A 19,498-nucleotide genomic window follows, 5' to 3' on the forward strand; every position below is an offset into this window, starting at 1 on the left:
TTTAGAGCTCTACATACGTTGTAAATGCTGTTCTATTTTGGTGAACTGAAAGTGAATTTTGAGATATTACTGTAAATGTGAGTTCTCTAAGGTATGTGAATACCGATTGCGATAACAATAAACATGCTTCCATTGAACAACTGTTGCAGACATTTCTTCATTGCACAGTATGAATTAATTGAAATTCTTAACTCAGTATGAATACAGCCAGGATGGTGATTGTCTTTTAATTGAGATGAAGTCACAGACTATTTTCAATTGTAGACTTTTTTTTTGCCGTGGTTTTCCATTACATGTGAGTAGACAGGTAGCTAAAACGCTACCATGTTCAAAACAATCATCACTTCTTGAGAAGCAATAAATAAATGAAGGAAAACATTGGAGTGCTCAGCATAATGTAACAAAAATATGGCAGTAGTTGGTACATCTATCAACAAGGCACCAAAGGTATCAATAATAGATATCTGTCCCTGCTTCTGTATGAGGTTGCCTGAATTATAATAATAAAAACATTGTCCGGAGTGTGACTGTAAAAATAAATAAAAACCTTCTCCATGTACAAGTGCTGGTTTCTCTAATTCTTGTAAAGGGTAGCTGGGAGATTTGATGAGGTTCAGAAGCGCCATGTCTTTGATTCACTGGACACTGAGGGAGTGACAATGACTGCAGGCAAACAGGGAGGTGATAAAATATGTCCTTATAATGAATGACATAGGTATTTGTACATACAGGGTAAAAAATACAACTATATTTTCATTGTTCACAGAGAAGGGGACAGTTCCCCAGTCACTCAAGTGGGCAGAGTGAAGACACAGAGTGGCTGACATCATCCTTTGACCCGATGCCTTCCTATTTCACTCACTCTGTCCGCTTTTTAGTGGAGGTGAGCGTTGAGGTCGTACTTCCCACAGAATTTGTCCGTGAAAGGGATGCAGGTGAGCAACTCACACCACTCACACTTGATCGGGTAGACATAGAAGAGCACCACAAGGCCTGAAAAGAGTCCGACAAACACCAGCAGGAAGACGATGATCTGACAGCGTTTGCGATACAGGTCCATGCGGCCGAAGCTGATGTAGGGTAAGAAGGCAAAGGACAAGAAGAAGCCGGAGATGAAGCCGCAAATGTGGGCGAAGTTGTCGATCCAGGGCAACAGCCCAAAGGCAAATAGGAAGAGCACCACACACAGCAACTTGGTGAATGCCCTCCATGGCTGGGCAAGGATCTGCCAGCTCTGAAACAACTCCACAAACAGGCAGGCCAGAATCCCAAACTGAGAGCCAGCTGGCCCAACCTAGGAAAAGAAAAATAGAGGAGATTGCAAGCCTATAGTACAATGCATTTTTTTTAAATGTACAACATTATTTCAAGGTGTTGCTGATTGTATCAGGGCATATACGAATAAATGCACTTTGATATTTCTGCATCGTGTTGGACCGTTGATCACCTCTGCTCTGTAGGGCAAGAAGATGGCTGAAGCTAAGTTTCCAGTGATGCCACTGAGGATGTAAATGATTGAGATGCGCAGCCAACCAGCCAGCTTCTCCAGGTCCCTCAGGATTGTCATCTGGAACGCTACAGACACCAGGCAGTGAAGGATTCTGGGAAGGCAGAAACAGACAAGACGCTCACGTGCATGCAGTGTAAAAGCCGCACGTGTTGGGAAGATAATTCCTCTGTGCAAAAGAGGTAAATCCTCCAACAGGTCCTCTATCTCACCGAGGCTTAATGAGTCGCGTAGAAAGGGCACTTTGTTTAATTACCCTGTAGACGGTTAACAGACAGCAGGAAGATGAAGTCCTCTTAACAGTAGGGTCAGCTCTTTGTGCTGACTGACAGACTTCTCATTATAAGAGAAATTTGAAAGCACCTTTCCCAGTTCATTCTGATAGTCAGCGATGTGTATTTAGCCTTCCTACACAATATTATTTATCTACCCATACATTATTTACATCATGGTCTTAGTATAGGTCCCACATGTTCCTTGATTTACCCACTGTATTTGTTTTGATCTGTTGTTTGGCATATGTATAATTTCTCTGTCTGTCTTTTACGTATTTGCTTTACATCCATTTATTACATATTGTTTTATTTTGTTATGTTCTGTTGTGCCCATGAAGAAACCAGTAGCTGCCGACCACTAAATTGAATTTCCTTGCATCTACCAAACATATTTGGCCAATAAACGTATCTTATATTCTGCGGGAACAAACAGTCCTTGATTTAAAGCGGACTTTCAGCTCTTTTTAAATCCTTATCCTGACCTGAACTGCACAACCAGGAAGTTATAGCTTCACATGTTTATATTTATTTTCTTTTGCTGAAAAATACATTTGGCAAAACACTTTGACTATAACTGTCCACAACCGATACACCACCTCTTTCATTCACAAGGCAAATGTCAAAATAAAAACTACGTTCTGTGATCCTGATAGGTGCTGACTCACCCAGCATGTAGGAAAAGTGAAAGCCAGAGCCTGTAAAACTGATCTGGAATCTCAGGGTTGAGGAAAGGCAGCAGTCCACATACATCATCCATGCAGTGCACCTGGAGAAAAAGCAGGAAAAAAATATGTGCTACTACATATACAATAAAAAAGACTCAGAAATCTCCACTGACATGCGAAGTCATGATATATTTTAACACACATACTGTATATATTTGATGAGCTCTCACTACATCTGTTTTTCTGTTCAGGATTTATACAAAAAAAGTAAACCCCATAACAGATTCAAACACGGTAGCGACAGATGCAGCACAATGCTTTATTTTTATATAATAAGGAACAAGTTGCTTACTTGAGAGCAGAGAGTAGCCTCCTCATGAAAGTAGCCCTTCATGAAGTCACAATATTCACGGGATGTGATTTCACACCTTGACAAATATAAGTAACAATTACTAAATAAAGACATTTAGAAAAGCAAATTTGTATAGAGTGCGTGTTCGTCCATATGCTCGTCTCACCTTCCTTTTGTTCCGATGCAGCATGGTCGGCCTGTGATGGTACAGTCTATATGAGGCAGGTTGGTGTGGTTTCCTGTATTGTACCTGGTACAAATCTTAAAGCCAGAGCAGTTTTTTATATATATATACACCGGTACACCGGTATATCACATACATAACTTCTGAATTAATCAAAAAGAAAAGGAGTATCATTTTTAAGCATAAAACAAAATATTAGACTTTAACCTTCAATTTTCATAATTTGTAAAACCTATTATTACATTTTACATCGATGCTATTCTATGTCAGAGAGAAAGAGGACTAGCTTGACTGACAAAGACTGAAATATGCAGATGCTAACATTACAAAAAAAAGCAAATGATTACCATAGTTGTGCTTAAAATTCATTTTTGGTAACTGTATTACCTAATGTTTAATGACCTTTACTGTTCCTTTAGAGAAGAGAAGAGTTTTTCATTTTTCATCTAAAGAAACATGATGATTCATTCTTTCCAGTATTTCATAAAAGTAAGATCAAATGAGGATGGTCACCTGATGTTTATTTTTTTAGTCAACCCTCTGTTACACTGTACTCACTGGCCACTTGGTGATGTCATCAGGCCATTCATGAGGAGACACGGAGCCTGGTTCTAAACATATCCTGTGATCACAAAAGCATGCATACATAATACTTACCAATAAGTATCAGTCAATAAATGCTGTGTGTGTTTTGAAACATTAGGACACCGCTATTATATCTTACCCGGGATCCTGATGGCACACAGAGCCATACTGTCTGTCTTTACCGTTTAACTGAGGCGTGCTGGGGTGCCTCGGCCACTTCACCCACACAGCTAGAGTACTCTGGGAATAAGCATGTTTTAAATGTTGTTTAAAACAGATTGCAGCTTTGTTCTGTTATTGAATTATTAGAGTCAGGGAGCACAACTCAAATGTGGGTTTGTTTACATACCGAGCATTCCTCCTCCAAGGTTTGGACACAACCAGAGCGATCGTTCCGCACACAGCAGGCAGAGTTGCGTTCAATGGCTCTCTTTTCCCTGATAAGATCATGCACCTGCTTATCCTGCCGCATGCATGGAGAGTATTTGGCCCCCAAATGAATCAGATATTCCTAACATTGGGCAGAAAAAGGGAATAAATATTGAATTTAGTGTTTTTTTATTTATAATCGTGACTTTCTATTATTATTGTTTTTATTTTTATATAATCTCAAGAATATATATAACACTTACCGAACCTGGTCCAATCCAAAAGTTCTCCTGCTGTACAAATTTAACATTTTCATACACACCTTTGTTTCTTAAAACCTAAATCAGAAGACATCCAAATCACAAACAACATTAAGGGAAATTTTGTGAGTAAAATACTGTGAAAATTTGTATAGAGCGAAAAAAAAAAAAAAGAAGCTCATCATGACTGAGCTGCTCAGACTCACAGAATCGACTGTCTCATGCTGGGAGAACCCGACTGGTGCAATGCCATAGATGCAAACAGCCAGGATGGTGATGAGCAAATGGACAAATGTGATCCAGTACGTAAAAAAAGGCCTAAAGAAGACAGAGAGTGAGAAGATTTTAAATCCTTCCATCCATCAGTGTTGTTCACTAAGGAAAGCACTGACAAATAACTCAGAATGAGTCATACCTATGATCGTCCATGTCCTCTATCTGCCTCTTGACGTAGCTGTCGATGCGCTTTCGGTAGGTGCGGTTCGTGAGCTTCCCTACCATGCCCAGTCCATAAGGCCTCTTCTCTCGAGCAAACAGCTTTTTGACAGGTACAACAATGCGCTGCCCACGCCGCTGTCCGGTGACACTCACCACCTCCTGCCGCAGCGGCACCTTTGGTGGTCCTGGAGTTCCTTCTTTGGCTTTACGCCACCCACGCTCCAAAGGCCTGGAGGAGTGCGATTCAGTTGTACTCATATTTTTTGCATTTCACTAAGACCTAACTATCGCTATGGCCACAGTATAGCAACTTACAGCATGAGGTGACTCCTCTCCAGCTCAGTCTTATCTAGGGCGCTGCCAGTCAGCTCCGTCTCATCCTTCTTACTGCTGGGCTCTGTGTCTTTCATGGCAGCCTCTGAGGGAGACTCAAACACCTCATCTGCATATGTGGATAACTCTTCCTGCATTAGAATATCCTAGAAAGATCATAACACTAATTAAATAGGGGGGAAGAGATATGCAAAATCTGAAAGTGAGAATATCAAAAGCGTTGGTTTTCAGCCTTACTCGGGCAAAGAATGATGTGTCCAGTTCATCAGGGAAGTCAATCATGTCCTCCTCGATAAAGCTGGCCGGAGTAAAGCTGCGTCTTTGGGCCCGTCGTAGAGTGCTTTCCCGTAATGAGCGACCCTGAAACACACACATGCCACTCAGACGCACTCACAGTTAACTACACAAATAACATCTAATACAAGCAGAGAAAGGAACGTGTACAAAACAAGCACTTTAGGGTTACTTCTCTCGATGTTTATTTGGGCAAACTAACTTTGACAAGTGCCGCTGCAGCCCTGAAGCTCATCTTCGCCACAGACTCCCTCTTACGTCGGCGAGGCAGCCGGTTGAGACCTGAGCGGGAGCTGGTGAACGAGCAAAGCGACGTGGCCCCGGGCGTGATAGGGGTCTGAGGCACGCTGTAGCCACCCACTTCCTCCACCATACGAAAGGCTCGCCCCCGTGCCAGTGGATCCACAATCTGGACAAGCATGAATTCAACAAGTGGGAGTTGGAAAGAAATGAATTTGTTTTACCTCAGATATTCAATCCATTATCTTGATGCAGACGCATTGTATTTTTGATGTCCCATTTTATTTATTCAAGAACATATGTTTGTAATTTAAAGCACATTTCATATAATTTAAATAAATCAATCAACCCCTTTACCTTTTGCATGCCATGCTGTGAGGAGGGGACATAGAGAGGAGGAGGGGTCTCAGTGCTGGTTAATGAGATGTTGTCCTGGCTGGGCAGATCCATCTCTCGCATCACCTGTGGCTTCAGCTTGCCGTAGCGCAGACTGCAGTGGCGCAGGCTTTTCCTCTGCCATTTCTGGGTGGTATCACCGTCCTTACTGACCCCAAACCAGTCCGCCGTTCCCCTAACATCACAAATGCTAACCGCTCAGCTCGAGGTCACGAAACATTCACGTCATTTCTCACAGAGATGCTAAAACGCTTTCGTGGTATGGCAAAACCTGCCAAAGAGAGACATAGACACAGAAACTGAAGATTCTCTGAAGAGCACTGCATACGGAGGAGCGGGTCAGCAAACGTGTGTGGGATTAATAAGAACAACTTCCTGGGATTTATAGTGGAGAGTCATAGGCACAGTAGAGGGAACAAGCCTGGACATGTTTTTGTCCAGACACAGACAGAAAGTCAGGTGCACACTTTGAAGAAAGAGAGAGCAGTTCTCGCACTGCAAATAAAATCCGACATAATCAGATATTCGTCACGCAAATCCAACTCTATTTTTTCCTGATGTTTCAATCACGCTCTACTCTGCTCTCCTTAACAAGCAAGCATACTTGCATTCGCATTGTTGAAGTTGAAGCCTAATGAGTACCAGAGCAAACAACGTTACAGCACCCCAAGGGCAGGAAGTGGAAGTCGAAACATTCTTCAAAGGAAAGTTCAGGCAAGCTGACTTTCTGAATAAACTAATTACCAGCGCCGGAGCGAATGTTCAGTGAAGTTTTCTTTCTCACTAGCTCAGCTCAATCTTTCTTTCAGCGGCCGTGTTTCGCTGCTGCTCTGTTCTCAAAATATGTGTAACAATTACAGCAGTCTAGCAAACGTGCACCTTTCTTTGCAGCACTGGGCATTCCGTTGCCATGCCTGGTTTCTATGAGTATGTTTGAACAGAATTATTTAATCAGTGTCTGCTAAAGAAGCCAACACACCTGGGATGTCAAGCATAAAATGCTGGCTCACTAACAAGCAACACTCTGAAGCAACAACTTCTCGTAAAGAATGCTGACATACTGTATGTGTAGGGAAAAATGGGGCCTCTCCCACTGGCCGTCTGGGTCATTACTGAATTTAAAAAAAAGGATTTGTAACAGGTCTGGTTAGATTTTTTCTTCCAATTCATTTAAAAGTAAGTCACAAAAATCATGTCAGAATGAACATTGCACGAAAACTAACTGCAGAAAAACTCACTTATATCCTCATAGTAAATAAGAAAGTTTACGCATTTGCCTCCTGATCCCAACACACCATCATGTGAGGGACTTCCTGCAGTACCTGAGCAGGGTTCTGGAGAGTGAGTGGTGTTTCCTGGCGCTGCGCCGAGCAGCCCGTTGCCCCTTAATGGGCACCGTGTTAATCCGTTCAAAGTGCACCCTTCTGCTGCTGTGACCAGGCAGAGCAGGGCCGGAAGGTGGCAAGACGTAATGCAAGGAAGGAGGAAAGAGAAAAGACAAGACAAGGGGCAGTGAGAAGGAAAAGTGCAGCTGGACAGAGGTGTAGCTCTCATGCAGACAGAGCAAAGCAGACTGCATTTTTTTAATAAACATAAGGAACGTTATTACCAAGCAGATAACATCAGAATTTATTATTTAAAAACAACTATGCAGTTGTAAAAAGTAGGAAAACACAAGGCTGCCAGTATTCTCCATGAATCCTGCATAAGAATGTGCTGCTTATGTTACATAACAATTCTCTCCACAATCTGCACCATCAAGACAAATTGATAGGCGCCAGCCTATGAATGTAAAATATAATAATTTTATGCCCCAAAAAAATGTCACTGACACGGGATAAAACATACATGAACATCTCACTGTATAAATCCATTGCATTGTTAATGACCTTTACCTCTTTATGGTTTGAGTGATGGACGACTGGCGTTGTAGGACAGGCCGCCGGGTGTCAAAGAGGTCACGGGGCGGGGACTGGATGTGATAGGTCTCCACTGGCATGCTAATGCTGCGCAGGAATCCCTGCCTCTTCACAGGCTGCATTGACAATAGCACATAAAATGAGCAGTTTAAACAGAAATCGGGATAAAAAATGACAAAGGACAAGTGAATTCAGCAAGAATAAACACCTGAACAAAATTGGGAGGCTCGTCTAGTGACATCTGAGCTGTGGGAATATCCAGTCTCAGCCAGGGAGGTTTCTTCCTTTGCAGGCTGCTGGTGCTCTCCCGCCGTGGTTCAGCCATCTTCACTGTTCCACCCCAGGGCTGCCACCTAACCAACACAGAAGGCAAAGATACAATTAAAACAAGTGACATTAGGTACACAAAATCTTAACTAGAAAACGCAAACATTGTTTGCAAAGTTGTTTCACAAGAGGGTGCTAAGGCCTTATTTTAATTTCACAGTGGGCGTTGATGTATTTTCACAAGGGAGTAAAAGTGAAACCAATGGGAATAATTTACAGCCGTTTGCCCCTTCTGAAAACAGTTCTCTAAACCATAAAAAAAAGTCCAGGAAAGTCAGAAGGTTTGTAGTCTTCAAAGGAATCCCTTAATTCTACAGTTAAAATGTGATCCCTACTTGTGGTTAAGAGTTGCTCTGCTTCCAGAGGAAAGTCTAATGACTAGATGTATTCTTGTAATGACGCCTGTGGGCATGAGGAGGTGCACAATAAACCTCAGCAAAAGCATGCCAGTAGTTGCAGGATTGTTCTAAACAACACCTCTTTTTTTTTATCCCACTGTCTAACCTCGCGGGCCTGGCGGTAAATTTCCATGCATTTTCTTTAATTATCATCATTCCCACAGAAAATTAAGCAAACCTTTACCCCTTTAATGCAAAGTATGTGATTTCTGCCACATGAAATCTCGTAATCAAAACACGGAAAACCGCATTTTTAGAAAATTTTATTCCAGTTTCAAATAGCTGATTCACTGACTTCCTCACTGGAGAGACAGACAACTGAATGAATTCTACAGAATAAAATACGCAATTCCACTGGAATTATTTGGCACGATGCAAGTCTGCAAAACAAGAAAAAAAAAGTCTAGTTAGATGTTATAATATTGAAATGCTCTTTTGTGTCTTTAAATCAGCTGTCATTTTTCACTTTCACTCTGCAGACAAGAGGGATACTAAAATAAAAAGCACAAGTATGTCAATAGTTATTTTTGTTTCAAAGTCACTTTTAGTTAAAATGCCTCTCAGAATGGCAGCATCCTGTTGAGTCCCACTGTGAGATCAGGGGCCCTGAGCTTCTGGCAGTCACAACAATTCTTGTTCTCACCACCATTCTTATGATTTCTGCTGCATAAAAACAGCCCAGTGGCCACATCTGCTTCTCATTGCCATTTTGTGGATCTCAGCAAAGATGGAATGAAAATCTCAGACTAAGGGCAGCGGTAGTCGCCACCAATGTGTTGATACGTAATTAATGTTTGGAGGAATCAGCACAGACATAATTTATCTCTCTTACTTTATCATTAACTGACATTTCTGCCACAATTACAATTCCATGCTTTCTTTATTGTCTCTTGTCAACTTTCTGGCCAGATTAAACACCCATGACCAGACTTCTGAAGCAGTCAAACTGCGTAAATGAAGTGAGAGTAGCTAAAATACCGGATGGCTTCAAAAAAACAGATACCAGAGGACAGACAACAAAGTCAGACACATTGAAAGTCTATGTCACTCTTTTTATTGCTTCTTCCTTTGTTCAAATTAAATGGTGTGGGTCAGATCAACTCTTCCTAAGGGAAGAGTTGATCTGACATAATCATTGTTCAGACGCAAGCATGGCGTTGAGTCAAAACAGCCACCATTTCATTTCTTATTTGAGGGAGAACTGCATGCATCAGTCATTTCTTCATAATGGAGGTAAGGCAACTTGATTGAATTTTGCATCTTGTAATCGTTCAGTGCTTTTTTCTGCCTGAAATATCATATAAAGCAACTATCCATCTTTTCCCACAGTGTTAACATTCCCAGAGCTTATTTGCGGCTGACATTTTTAGCTCGCTATGATCTATAATATAGTTTCTCAAAATGATTTGCTTTGACATCAAGATCCACATCTAAAAACCATAACTTTATGCTTCCCTGCTGTCATTTTGCCCTTGTTTGAATCTAACACTTCCTACTCAACCATGAAACCAATTAGAAGCCTTAATGGATTGTCTGAGGCTGACATCGCCGCTCCATGCAACGCCTTCCCTCCATTAAGCAGGGGAGACTGACAGGCAGAACAAAACACAGAGGACGAGCTGACTACTCTCCAGGTGCGAAGATGTCCAACGGACCATAATGACTGAGTTTAACAGGCGCAGCTAGCACTCTATCCATCTGGGAAGGTATAATTTATTGGAATACATTCTGCATACAAATTAATGAGTAATGGTCTCCAGTCACATAAAGAAGGCACTGACTTAAGATGAGAGAAGCCTAACTGTCACAGGTGAGGATTAAAGTCAAATAAAAGTCTGTCTCAAAGGATGGAGCCCTAGGGTCCACCTTGAATACACCAAAAGCAGACTAAAAAAAAGCCTAATGAGGGTTGGGGTTGGTTCATCTGTGCAGTTCATTGTGCACAACATAACATTTTTCTTACAATTCAGCCTTGTCATCTTTTCAACTTTGGATTCTTCATTTTTTAAGCCTAAGTCATCTGTTTGGCATTTCCTATTCCCTACAGTAAAGGAAGATAAATAAAGTGCATGTCTACCTTATCACTGTTTTAAAATAATTCATGAATTAAACACTTGAAACATGCCTAAATATTCTGTTGGGACTGTTTCTAATTGTTCTAATTCCGATATCTGAACATACCATGGTCACATTCCACATCATCTGTGGTTGAAACTGTACCGAGCTGAAATTACAGAGAGGGAAACCACATGAAGTTTAACAATTACGGACAGGAGAAGACTGGTTTCCGGGAACTCTGTTTACTCTGCTGCTATGTGCTTCTCCACAGGAGCCACGCTGAAGCCGGCTGATGGCGTCGTATCACTGACTATCACTTTGACCTACTGTTACCTGTAGATTTTTTCCATTTAATGGTAGATTTTTTTATGTCGGGTCTTGTTATTGCAATAAGCAAACGGTCTTTCTGAAAGCAGCATTTTCCTGTCAGAGGTCGCCACAGCAAATCATCCTTCTAGTAGTTGATTCCACGCTCAATTCTGGCAACGTTTTATACCGGATGCCATTCCTGCCGCAACCCTCTGCATTTATCCGGGCTTGGGACCGGCTCAAGGGAGACGCTACCCGTGCTACCTCTGAGGCTGCATTACAATACTTGACATGAAACAAAGGAGGGAAAGTGGGCCGTTCATGAAGTCACTCTCACTGGATCATTCTCTCACTGATATAACACAAAAGGATTTTCCCAATATAAGCAATTCCAGCACTTAAGCACTAGCATGCCATCTCAATCAGACACATGTGGTGCAGCCACTGTGAAACTAACCTCAATGTACAGTAGTTGTGGTTCTCCTAAATGAAAATGTCATAATGATGAACAGAAATTCATGGCCAGTTATTCTGGGAAATGAAGCATGTGGGAAGCAAGTTGCATCTGGGAATTCAGCCCGACAGACAATTGAAACATCAATCATTTGTACACACTGCAGGCGTGTGCTTTCAGTAGGCCCGACAAGCATACGAGGCGCATCTGCAGATTAATAGCAGAACAATGCTTTTGATCTTTTTTAAGCACATCTCACTTCCTTAAGATGACAAAGCTACAGATATTTAATTTTGGCAAGACAAAATGACACAAATGGCTTTGACAAAAACAATTGTTCCTAGTTGAATATGAACTAGATCTGTGTCCAGCTGTCCACAGACCAAGCTTATGATCTCTGTTTGAGGGCATCATGCAGGAACTAAACTACCCCCAGACCAGCTGCAGAACAGACAGTGAAATGCAGCTCAGCACTGCTACAGTCATCTCAGTTGACCTATAGCGACATGTGACAGGTTGTCACACCAAACGAGCCCTTACGACATTAAAAAACACACACAGCAGAAATATCCATCACAGCTGACCCTGGGATCAAGTGTCGCAGCCAGCTGAGGGATGAGCATGGTGGGAGAGCGGCAAGGTGGATGGCTGATCGTAGGCATGGTTGACAGACCCGGTTGAGAAGGGCGATGTAACTTGTGGCTTTTCCCATGTTTTTCACAGCTCAGGCTGGCCATGGGATTTTACAATGGAGACTTAGTTTCAGTCAGGAGGAATAGTTTTTGAATCAGGTCACTTGGCAGGGTCTCTCACTGTCATAACAGTGTTTACTAAATGACAAGATTGAATGCCAGCGATATGAATAGCACATGAAAGTATAAATGCCATCCTAAGTGCAGGGTACACGCATGTGGTCTATTTATAGAGCCCAAGTGCAAATGTGGGATCGGGATAAAACTGAAGCTCAAAATGAAAAGCACGCTTCCTCAGATCACACAGTGGGCTGTTTACTGTAAAAAGCAATCACGACTGCACCTCTCAAAAGCGGTAGCTTGATGAAACTGTGTCTATTTATCTCTACAAGATACATCCAGCAGAAGCAGAAGCAATATCTGTTTTTACCATCATGAGCCCAGCACTGTTTCCTGTCTTCCTCGACAAAACTTCCTAAGTGAAAGCAGGTCCCAGAAAATTGCACTTGGCTATTTTATCAGCACAACACCAGACTTTATATGTGCAGCAATATCCTGCAAAAGGAAATAAATACAGAGGCTAGATGAGACATGTTATCAGAGCACAAACACCACAATATCAGTTTTTTTTTATTTCATAATTTTAATCTCAGATTTACAGAAGAAAATCAACCAAATAAATAAACTCTGCTTAACACAAGGCTTCTTACGTTTTACTTTACAGGCCAAACTTTATTGCATGTGTGACTAATTCAACACTTGAATTATTTAGTGATTCTGCACAGGTGAATTATTTACTACATCTTTTCCTCTCAGGCTGCTGTTTACACGGTAGAGGCCCGCTGGCTTCTTTCTGCGGATTATTAACGGGATAAACAGATTGGAAAGACTTGTTTTCTCATCGTAAATCTGTCTTACGTCTCTGTCCAGAGACCATTTGTATCTCTAAACTTAAGGAAGAGGCTGACAGTAAAATTCCCTTGGCTTTGGCTATATATACTTCACAGGCCAACAAAACTACATATGGTTCCTCCCAACAAAGACAGATGTGTATGTGTATTAGATCAGGTAACGCCCTGCTGAATCAGCTCACAGCAACATGGCCTTCACTACATTGGGATAAAGCTGTTGATAAGCACCTAGTTTAGACTGGGACAGCTACCAGACCTGAAACCTCTTTGTTTACCAGAGAGCTTATCTTTAACTTACAGTTTCCAGTTGGACCCTAATGTGGAAGCTCACTGTCTACCGCAATCTGGGAGAGCCCAGCAGCTTCCAAGACCAACTGTACCACTCCACACTGAGGGCAAAGAGAATATGTACAAATAAACGATGGATTACAACCATTATGATATTCCAGACACCTCACATAATCTCAAAAGGTAAACAGAGAGCTGTGGTAGGTGTTTAAAACCAACATCCATAGAGGCAGAATTACCCCACAATATTACGTTTGATTATAATAACAGGAATAGAAGATAATTAGATTAAGATAGAATACTATCCACATATTAGTCTGCTAATAATAGTAGGTAATTTCAAACTATTTGCATTTTGCAGATAATGGTAAATTATATCATGAAAATACATATACTGCACGAGTAAATTAGATAAGTTAAAAAAAAAAAAGCTATATTTTTTTGCAGTGCCCAGTCCTCCCATCTGTGTCCTGCAACTAGTAACAAACACCTCATTGTCGACCAAAGGTTGGACATTTTCTCATTAAGTGAGTAAGAGAAGAATCTCAGACGCAGTGTGCCCTAGCCAACATGTGATCCCCATCTAAATAGTTTCCAGCATGATACCAGCCTAATTCCTGCTTACAAATGGCTCCATTGTATTCCCTGATGGGGACTGGGTTGAACAACAGTCATTGTGGAGCATGAGCGGAGGAAGAAAAAAAAAAGACCAGCCTAAAGTTTTCATTTGTCCATCATTGCATATGCCAAACTAGGCAAATTCCCAGTCTAGATAATAGCTGAGGGTGTGCTACCTCTTCACCTCTTGGTTAAAGAACAAAAGCTACATCCGCGCCTGATGGCTGAGAAAATGTACAGTTTCAAGTCGCTATGAAAACAGTTTCGATTTATATTTGCAAGCTGGTCAATTAGTAGGGTTTAAAAATACTCACGAAGGACAAACATCAGCTTTGTCTTCCCACATCCTCTGTGGGAGACCACCAGCATGCTGGAGAGAGGGAAGGAAGTGCAAATCAGAGGCTGGGAAGACGTGCAAGCTGAAGCAGGAAGCAGACTGCAAGGAGCAATATCCACATCCGGTTCATAAAACGACGGAAACAACACATAGTCGCTTGCATGCGCAGGAATGCATCCACACAGCACAAGTAAACATACGCATCCCAACCCTCGCCAGGACGAAGCGTACGTCCTTGTGTGCAGAAAATAATGGGCCCTCTTTGAGGCAGGCCTGCCGTCCCACTCTGGCACGGCGCAGAGCAGTCAGAGAGGAAGGTCTCAGTGTAGTGCGACACTGAAGAGGACATGTCTATAGAGGACAGCAGATTAGCACTGTAGCACTGGGACAATGGGAATGATTCATGTTAGGCTAAATTGAAAGGCTATCTCGTCTTTCATGTCACAGATCTCAAATTTGTCTTGGAAAGTGGTTTCCAAAGGCGAAAATTAATGATTGAATAAAGCGATGTCTTTCAACTTGTTAAAAGGAAAAGTAATCAGTAGCACAATGACAAAGTACGTTGGACCTAACAAAATAATTAAAAGGGATTTTTCAAAAGAGGCTCACTCATTACACGTTTGATTAAAGTCAAGACAACAGTTTGGGAAACGTATTAATTCACAATAAATGTTTTTCTTCCTCAGGATTTTGTCAAGAGGACTGAGCAAGTTGGAAAACCCCTTCTCAGTTCTTTTCTTGTTGGCAGCAGGAAATGGTTTTCCATGTTGCCAAATCTTTCAGAAAGTACACCAAAGTGAGCCTGTATCAGTGGGCGAGGAGGAACAGTCATATCAAGGATGCAAGTTAAAAGGTTGCGTGATTACAAGCACACAAACACCATTAGATGCAAGGAAAGATTACTGCATGGAAAAAAAATTATTAGCGCCAATTTAGACTAATTTCAAATACAGGATAGCGCTTATTAGTCATCAAATATAATGTTAGGATATTTGCTACCACATTATTTTCTACACAAATCATGACTCATCATCAATCACCCACAGCTGTTTAAGTATTTTGGACAAAAGCCTGTAGGATTTCATCATAGAGGAGGACAAGTGTAAAAACCTTAACTAGACCTTGTTATTAAATCTTTCAAACATTTAGTTGCTTGCTCTTGATGAAATTACTAACATACCCCTGATCATTGGAACCTTCACAAGCAGGTTCTTAAGATGCCTGAAAGATTTGCAAATCTACAAAAGTCCAGAGTAGACATTATTGACTTAATTAATTTTCACCAGTGCAGGCTGTGAATATACAGTATACACATTCACACACATGGGTGGGTGACCATTTGCACGCGTACCGGTATATATGTAGGTGTTGAAAGACTGAGTTAGCAAAGAGACAAGGAGTATCAACCGAGGCCAGCATCCTCCCTCTGTGCAAAAACACATTTGGATTAATGAGTTGCATGGAGCCAGACCTGATTCCCAGTTCGGGAAACTTGATTCTGTCACATGTAGGAGGATTTTATTTTATGTTTGCAGACAGCCTCAGGGACCTATTTAGTTTTACCTTATGAATTGGAGGAAGATGGAAGTGATGTGTTTTATACAGAATAACTAGATAACAAAAAATTAAAACAACTCCTGAATAGTTGAATATTGCTCCTTTATTACACAGATAAATGCATGTAAAGAAAGGGCAGAGAGTCATGAAGAAAATGAGTCTCCTGTGTATGGTGTTTATCAGGTTGGGCGTGATTTACAGAAGATAAAGTGGCTTGACCTACAGATTATTCACACCTAAAGTATGCGTTCTACTTCCCAGCACCGCATGTGGTGGGAAGAGCATACATCAATCCCAGAACTACAATTTAGCCTCATATACTATAGCTCATTGTTAAAGCCTCTGACATTTGGAGAGCTCTGTCGCAGCGGTGGGACACAATATATTTTAGCAGAGACTGTGCACATTAAGAATTACGAATTAAAAAGATGGCGTTACAATGACATGAAAATTAATTTCCATGACAACTCATAAAAAAAAAGCATTTAGAAAATAATTTCAAATAATCCCAAATGCCTTGGGATCAATACCAATATCCATCTATCCATCCATCCAGCTAATTGAAAGGCTAAATTTGGAACACTAAATCAAACAATCAACAGAATTGTTTTTTTTATATATCTGATTCTAATTATGATGATAATTTCCTAATAAATGAAAACTTGTTCATTTAAATGCAGGGTTTATCTCAAGATTCTCTGATCCCTTGTTTACGTCTTCTATCCACATCAAAGGAGACAACAGAAAATCATTGTATTCTGTCTACTACTGTCTAATGCTCACAGCAGATTAACCTCATTTACAAGACATTCATCTATATTATCCATGATATAATAACTTCATGCATACCAAATAATAATATAGACCACGACATAGGCATGGAGGAAGCAAGGGCACATTCAGGGAAATACCCAGAGGGGAAGCTGGGGTCTCTGAGCAGGGTGACACAGTTATCAAAGCAAGGATGAAGGGGAGGAAGGAGAAAGAATAAAGTCATGCAGCTGGGCTCAGAGATCTATGGAAAACTCCTGACAAAGGTGGGTCAGATCCTCTGGGACAGTCACAGCCCCAGCGAAGGGGAGGCCTCCCTCAGCCATGACTTAAGAAAACACACAGACTCTTTGTATATGGAAAAAAGTCAGATTTTCCCTCCGTGTCACAGAGATCACATGTAGGAACTCTTCCTTTCTCTGCTCATGGTTTGTCAACAAGCAGATTTAACATGCAAGCGACAAAAAAATGACTGGGAAAAGTAATTATTGAAGTGGAGACACAATGTCTAACTAAAAGTGTAACTAGTGGACGTAACACCCCCCCCCCCCCCCCCCCCCCAATAGCCTCCAGTAACAAATGATTTTTGAGTTGCATTACTGCTCATGTTTACGTTTGCCTAGTTCTAAGTTGGACACCACATATTAGGCTTCAGGAGCGATGCCTTCACTTCAGGCGTGACTGGGCAACATAAATGAGAGGCTTTACATCATTTTCCTTGGCATGCAGTATTACAAGCGCCACCAGCAAATGGGAAGGAAAGTTGGCACTGATGTGAAGAAATGTAGTGGCAATAGAAAATGAAAATTGAGAGCTTTAGGACCAGGTAGTTGTTCAAATATGCCTACAGGGCCTGGTTGGATGAGCTCTATACAGTCCTGCAGATTAAACAAAATCGAGCGGTATTTGTACAAAACAATATCAACTCGACCATAAACCGGGATTTCAGACAAACCGCAGGCATACTCCCAACACGGGGATTTTTATAAATGCCAAGTCAAGAGAAAACAGTATTCAAAGTGAGCGAGATTCATCTCTTCTGAAAAAAAAAACGGTAAAAGAGAAGTCACAGAGGAGTCCAACACACACCCTCATTTCTGGGAAGGCTGCTGGAGTGAGTTTGGTGCATGGTATGTGATGTTGGTGGGACTGTTGAAACTGTCCAGATATAACAGCAGCTCCATTCAGGGAACAGTCAACTTGAGTTTAACAGTCTACACAACTATGATTCACAGCCTCTGGGTATGACGATCAATTCTGCCATAGTGTTGGGGGGGGGGGGGGGGGGGGTTGCTGAAGGGACCTGGGGGAAAAGCCGTCTCATTTAAAACTGCTGTCCCATCACTAGTGTAAGGACAATCTGAGGAAAAAGTTAATAGACACAATGTAGTGCTGCCACTAATGCAGTCGAGACCTTGCACTGCAATCTACGACACAGATTAGCAACATGAAAAAAATGTAATGAATGCATCTTGAATACTAGAGAGCACACCTCTGCATACCTCAGCCATGCACAACAGTCTAGACACGTGCACCATTAAATGGCTTCCCTCATTTATGATCTGGCCTGAAACCTCTTCTTAATTTATCCACTTTGAAATTCAAAGGGATCTGCCTGGCGACATGCCCAACCGCCCTGCAAAGTTTCAGGAGAAGCCATTAAATAGTTTTTGTTTACTCCCAATATAAGAACAAGAAACACAAAATACATCACCCCATTAAAGATGGTTGTTAGGCCTGTCATAATAAGTTAAAATTTATAAAAGATAAATTACCTTTATAGGTAGATTTGTAATTGATCAGCAACAGGGCAACCCCTCTCCCACTGGTCAGGCAAATACAACAATGAAATAATAGATATTAAAAATAAACATCTGCAGTGATTATTATTAGGTCAAAAATCTAGTTTTGCTTCTCTTAGTGCAAATATGTGTAAGCTTTGAAACAAAATCCTCTGAGGTAAAAAATAAATATGCAATTTTATCTGGCATATACATTTCTGCTTTGAAGCACCTAGTAAAGAAATACATTGATCGGTTTATCTGCAGGCACTCCCTCTGAGATCTCTTCATACTCAAAGAAGAAGATCAAAGTTCAGGGAGTCATTGCACGTCTGTTAGCGCCAGCCTTGTGAAAAAAAAAAACACACTCATCATTCCCACAGGGCTGAAAATTAGGTTTGTCCTGTGGTTAACCAGTTCCAGACACCATATACCATTGATAACAAGCAACTTTGACAAAAACATCCTGAAACACCACTCATGAATTATTTATTAGTTTTGTTTAAATTAAATCAATGAGAATATAATTCACAGTAACCTGTATTTACAGTTTGGTTTTCTAGTGAATTCTAAGGATACCAGTTCATGATGGATGTGGCGCTGACTGAGCGAGGGACAGGGTCTGCCAGCACGGCATGCTGGCAGACAGACTCCTTGGAGGCTCAGAGGTAGACCTGAAATAGCCCTGCTTCTGCATTACATCACGACTGACTACACTGTCATGGCACCCGCTGCATCATCCACCACTGAGATGTCATGGGGCGTGAACAATTGAATGCTATGTCAGTGAGTCACACAAACTGAGCTGTGAAACGGGGAAACACTATGAGGTCCTGTAATACTTGGTGTGATTTATTGTCACACAGAAAAACCAGCCGCGATAGCACGGTCTGTACAAGGAGCAAACATCCAGCTAAAACCTTTTGATGCTGCGTCTTCTCCTCCCACGATGACACAAACTGAATCTGCTTACACTGCATGCATGGTCTGCATGAAAAACAACTTGGCTTCTGCTTTTCCCACAAATACCACATTGTTTGACACGTGGAAAAAAAATCCAGTTTCCTGACAACTTAGTTAAAAACCGTAGCCACATCAAAGTCGAACAGGTACGAGCTCAGCGAGCATTGGCGAGGTCTATATCAAACACTGCCTGTGGGCTCTCTCACCATCAACCCGC

The 19,498-nt window shown here is 41.4% G+C and overlaps 1 protein-coding gene across 1 annotated transcript; it reads right to left on the reverse strand.

Annotated features, from left to right (window-relative positions):
• Positions 1–169: 169 nt before the first annotated feature.
• Positions 170–8,163, reverse strand: LOC137912936 (inactive rhomboid protein 1). The gene is made up of 18 exons (XM_068757064.1): positions 8,026–8,163; positions 7,794–7,933; positions 7,221–7,328; positions 5,860–6,073; positions 5,465–5,671; positions 5,206–5,328; positions 4,951–5,114; positions 4,613–4,864; positions 4,404–4,515; positions 4,201–4,275; positions 3,918–4,079; positions 3,708–3,808; positions 3,542–3,605; positions 2,966–3,060; positions 2,800–2,875; positions 2,448–2,548; positions 1,448–1,601; positions 170–1,294 (listed from the first exon to the last, which is right to left on the reverse strand). Exons 1-18 carry the CDS (start codon positions 8,140–8,142, stop codon positions 875–877), a joined length of 2,685 nt encoding a protein of 894 aa, XP_068613165.1. The 5' UTR covers positions 8,143–8,163; the 3' UTR covers positions 170–874.
• Between the last annotated feature and the right edge of the window lie 11,335 nt (positions 8,164–19,498).

This window comes from Brachionichthys hirsutus, unplaced genomic scaffold (genome assembly GCF_040956055.1).
Source record: "Brachionichthys hirsutus isolate HB-005 unplaced genomic scaffold, CSIRO-AGI_Bhir_v1 contig_851, whole genome shotgun sequence".
NCBI lineage: Eukaryota > Metazoa > Chordata > Actinopteri > Lophiiformes > Brachionichthyidae > Brachionichthys > Brachionichthys hirsutus.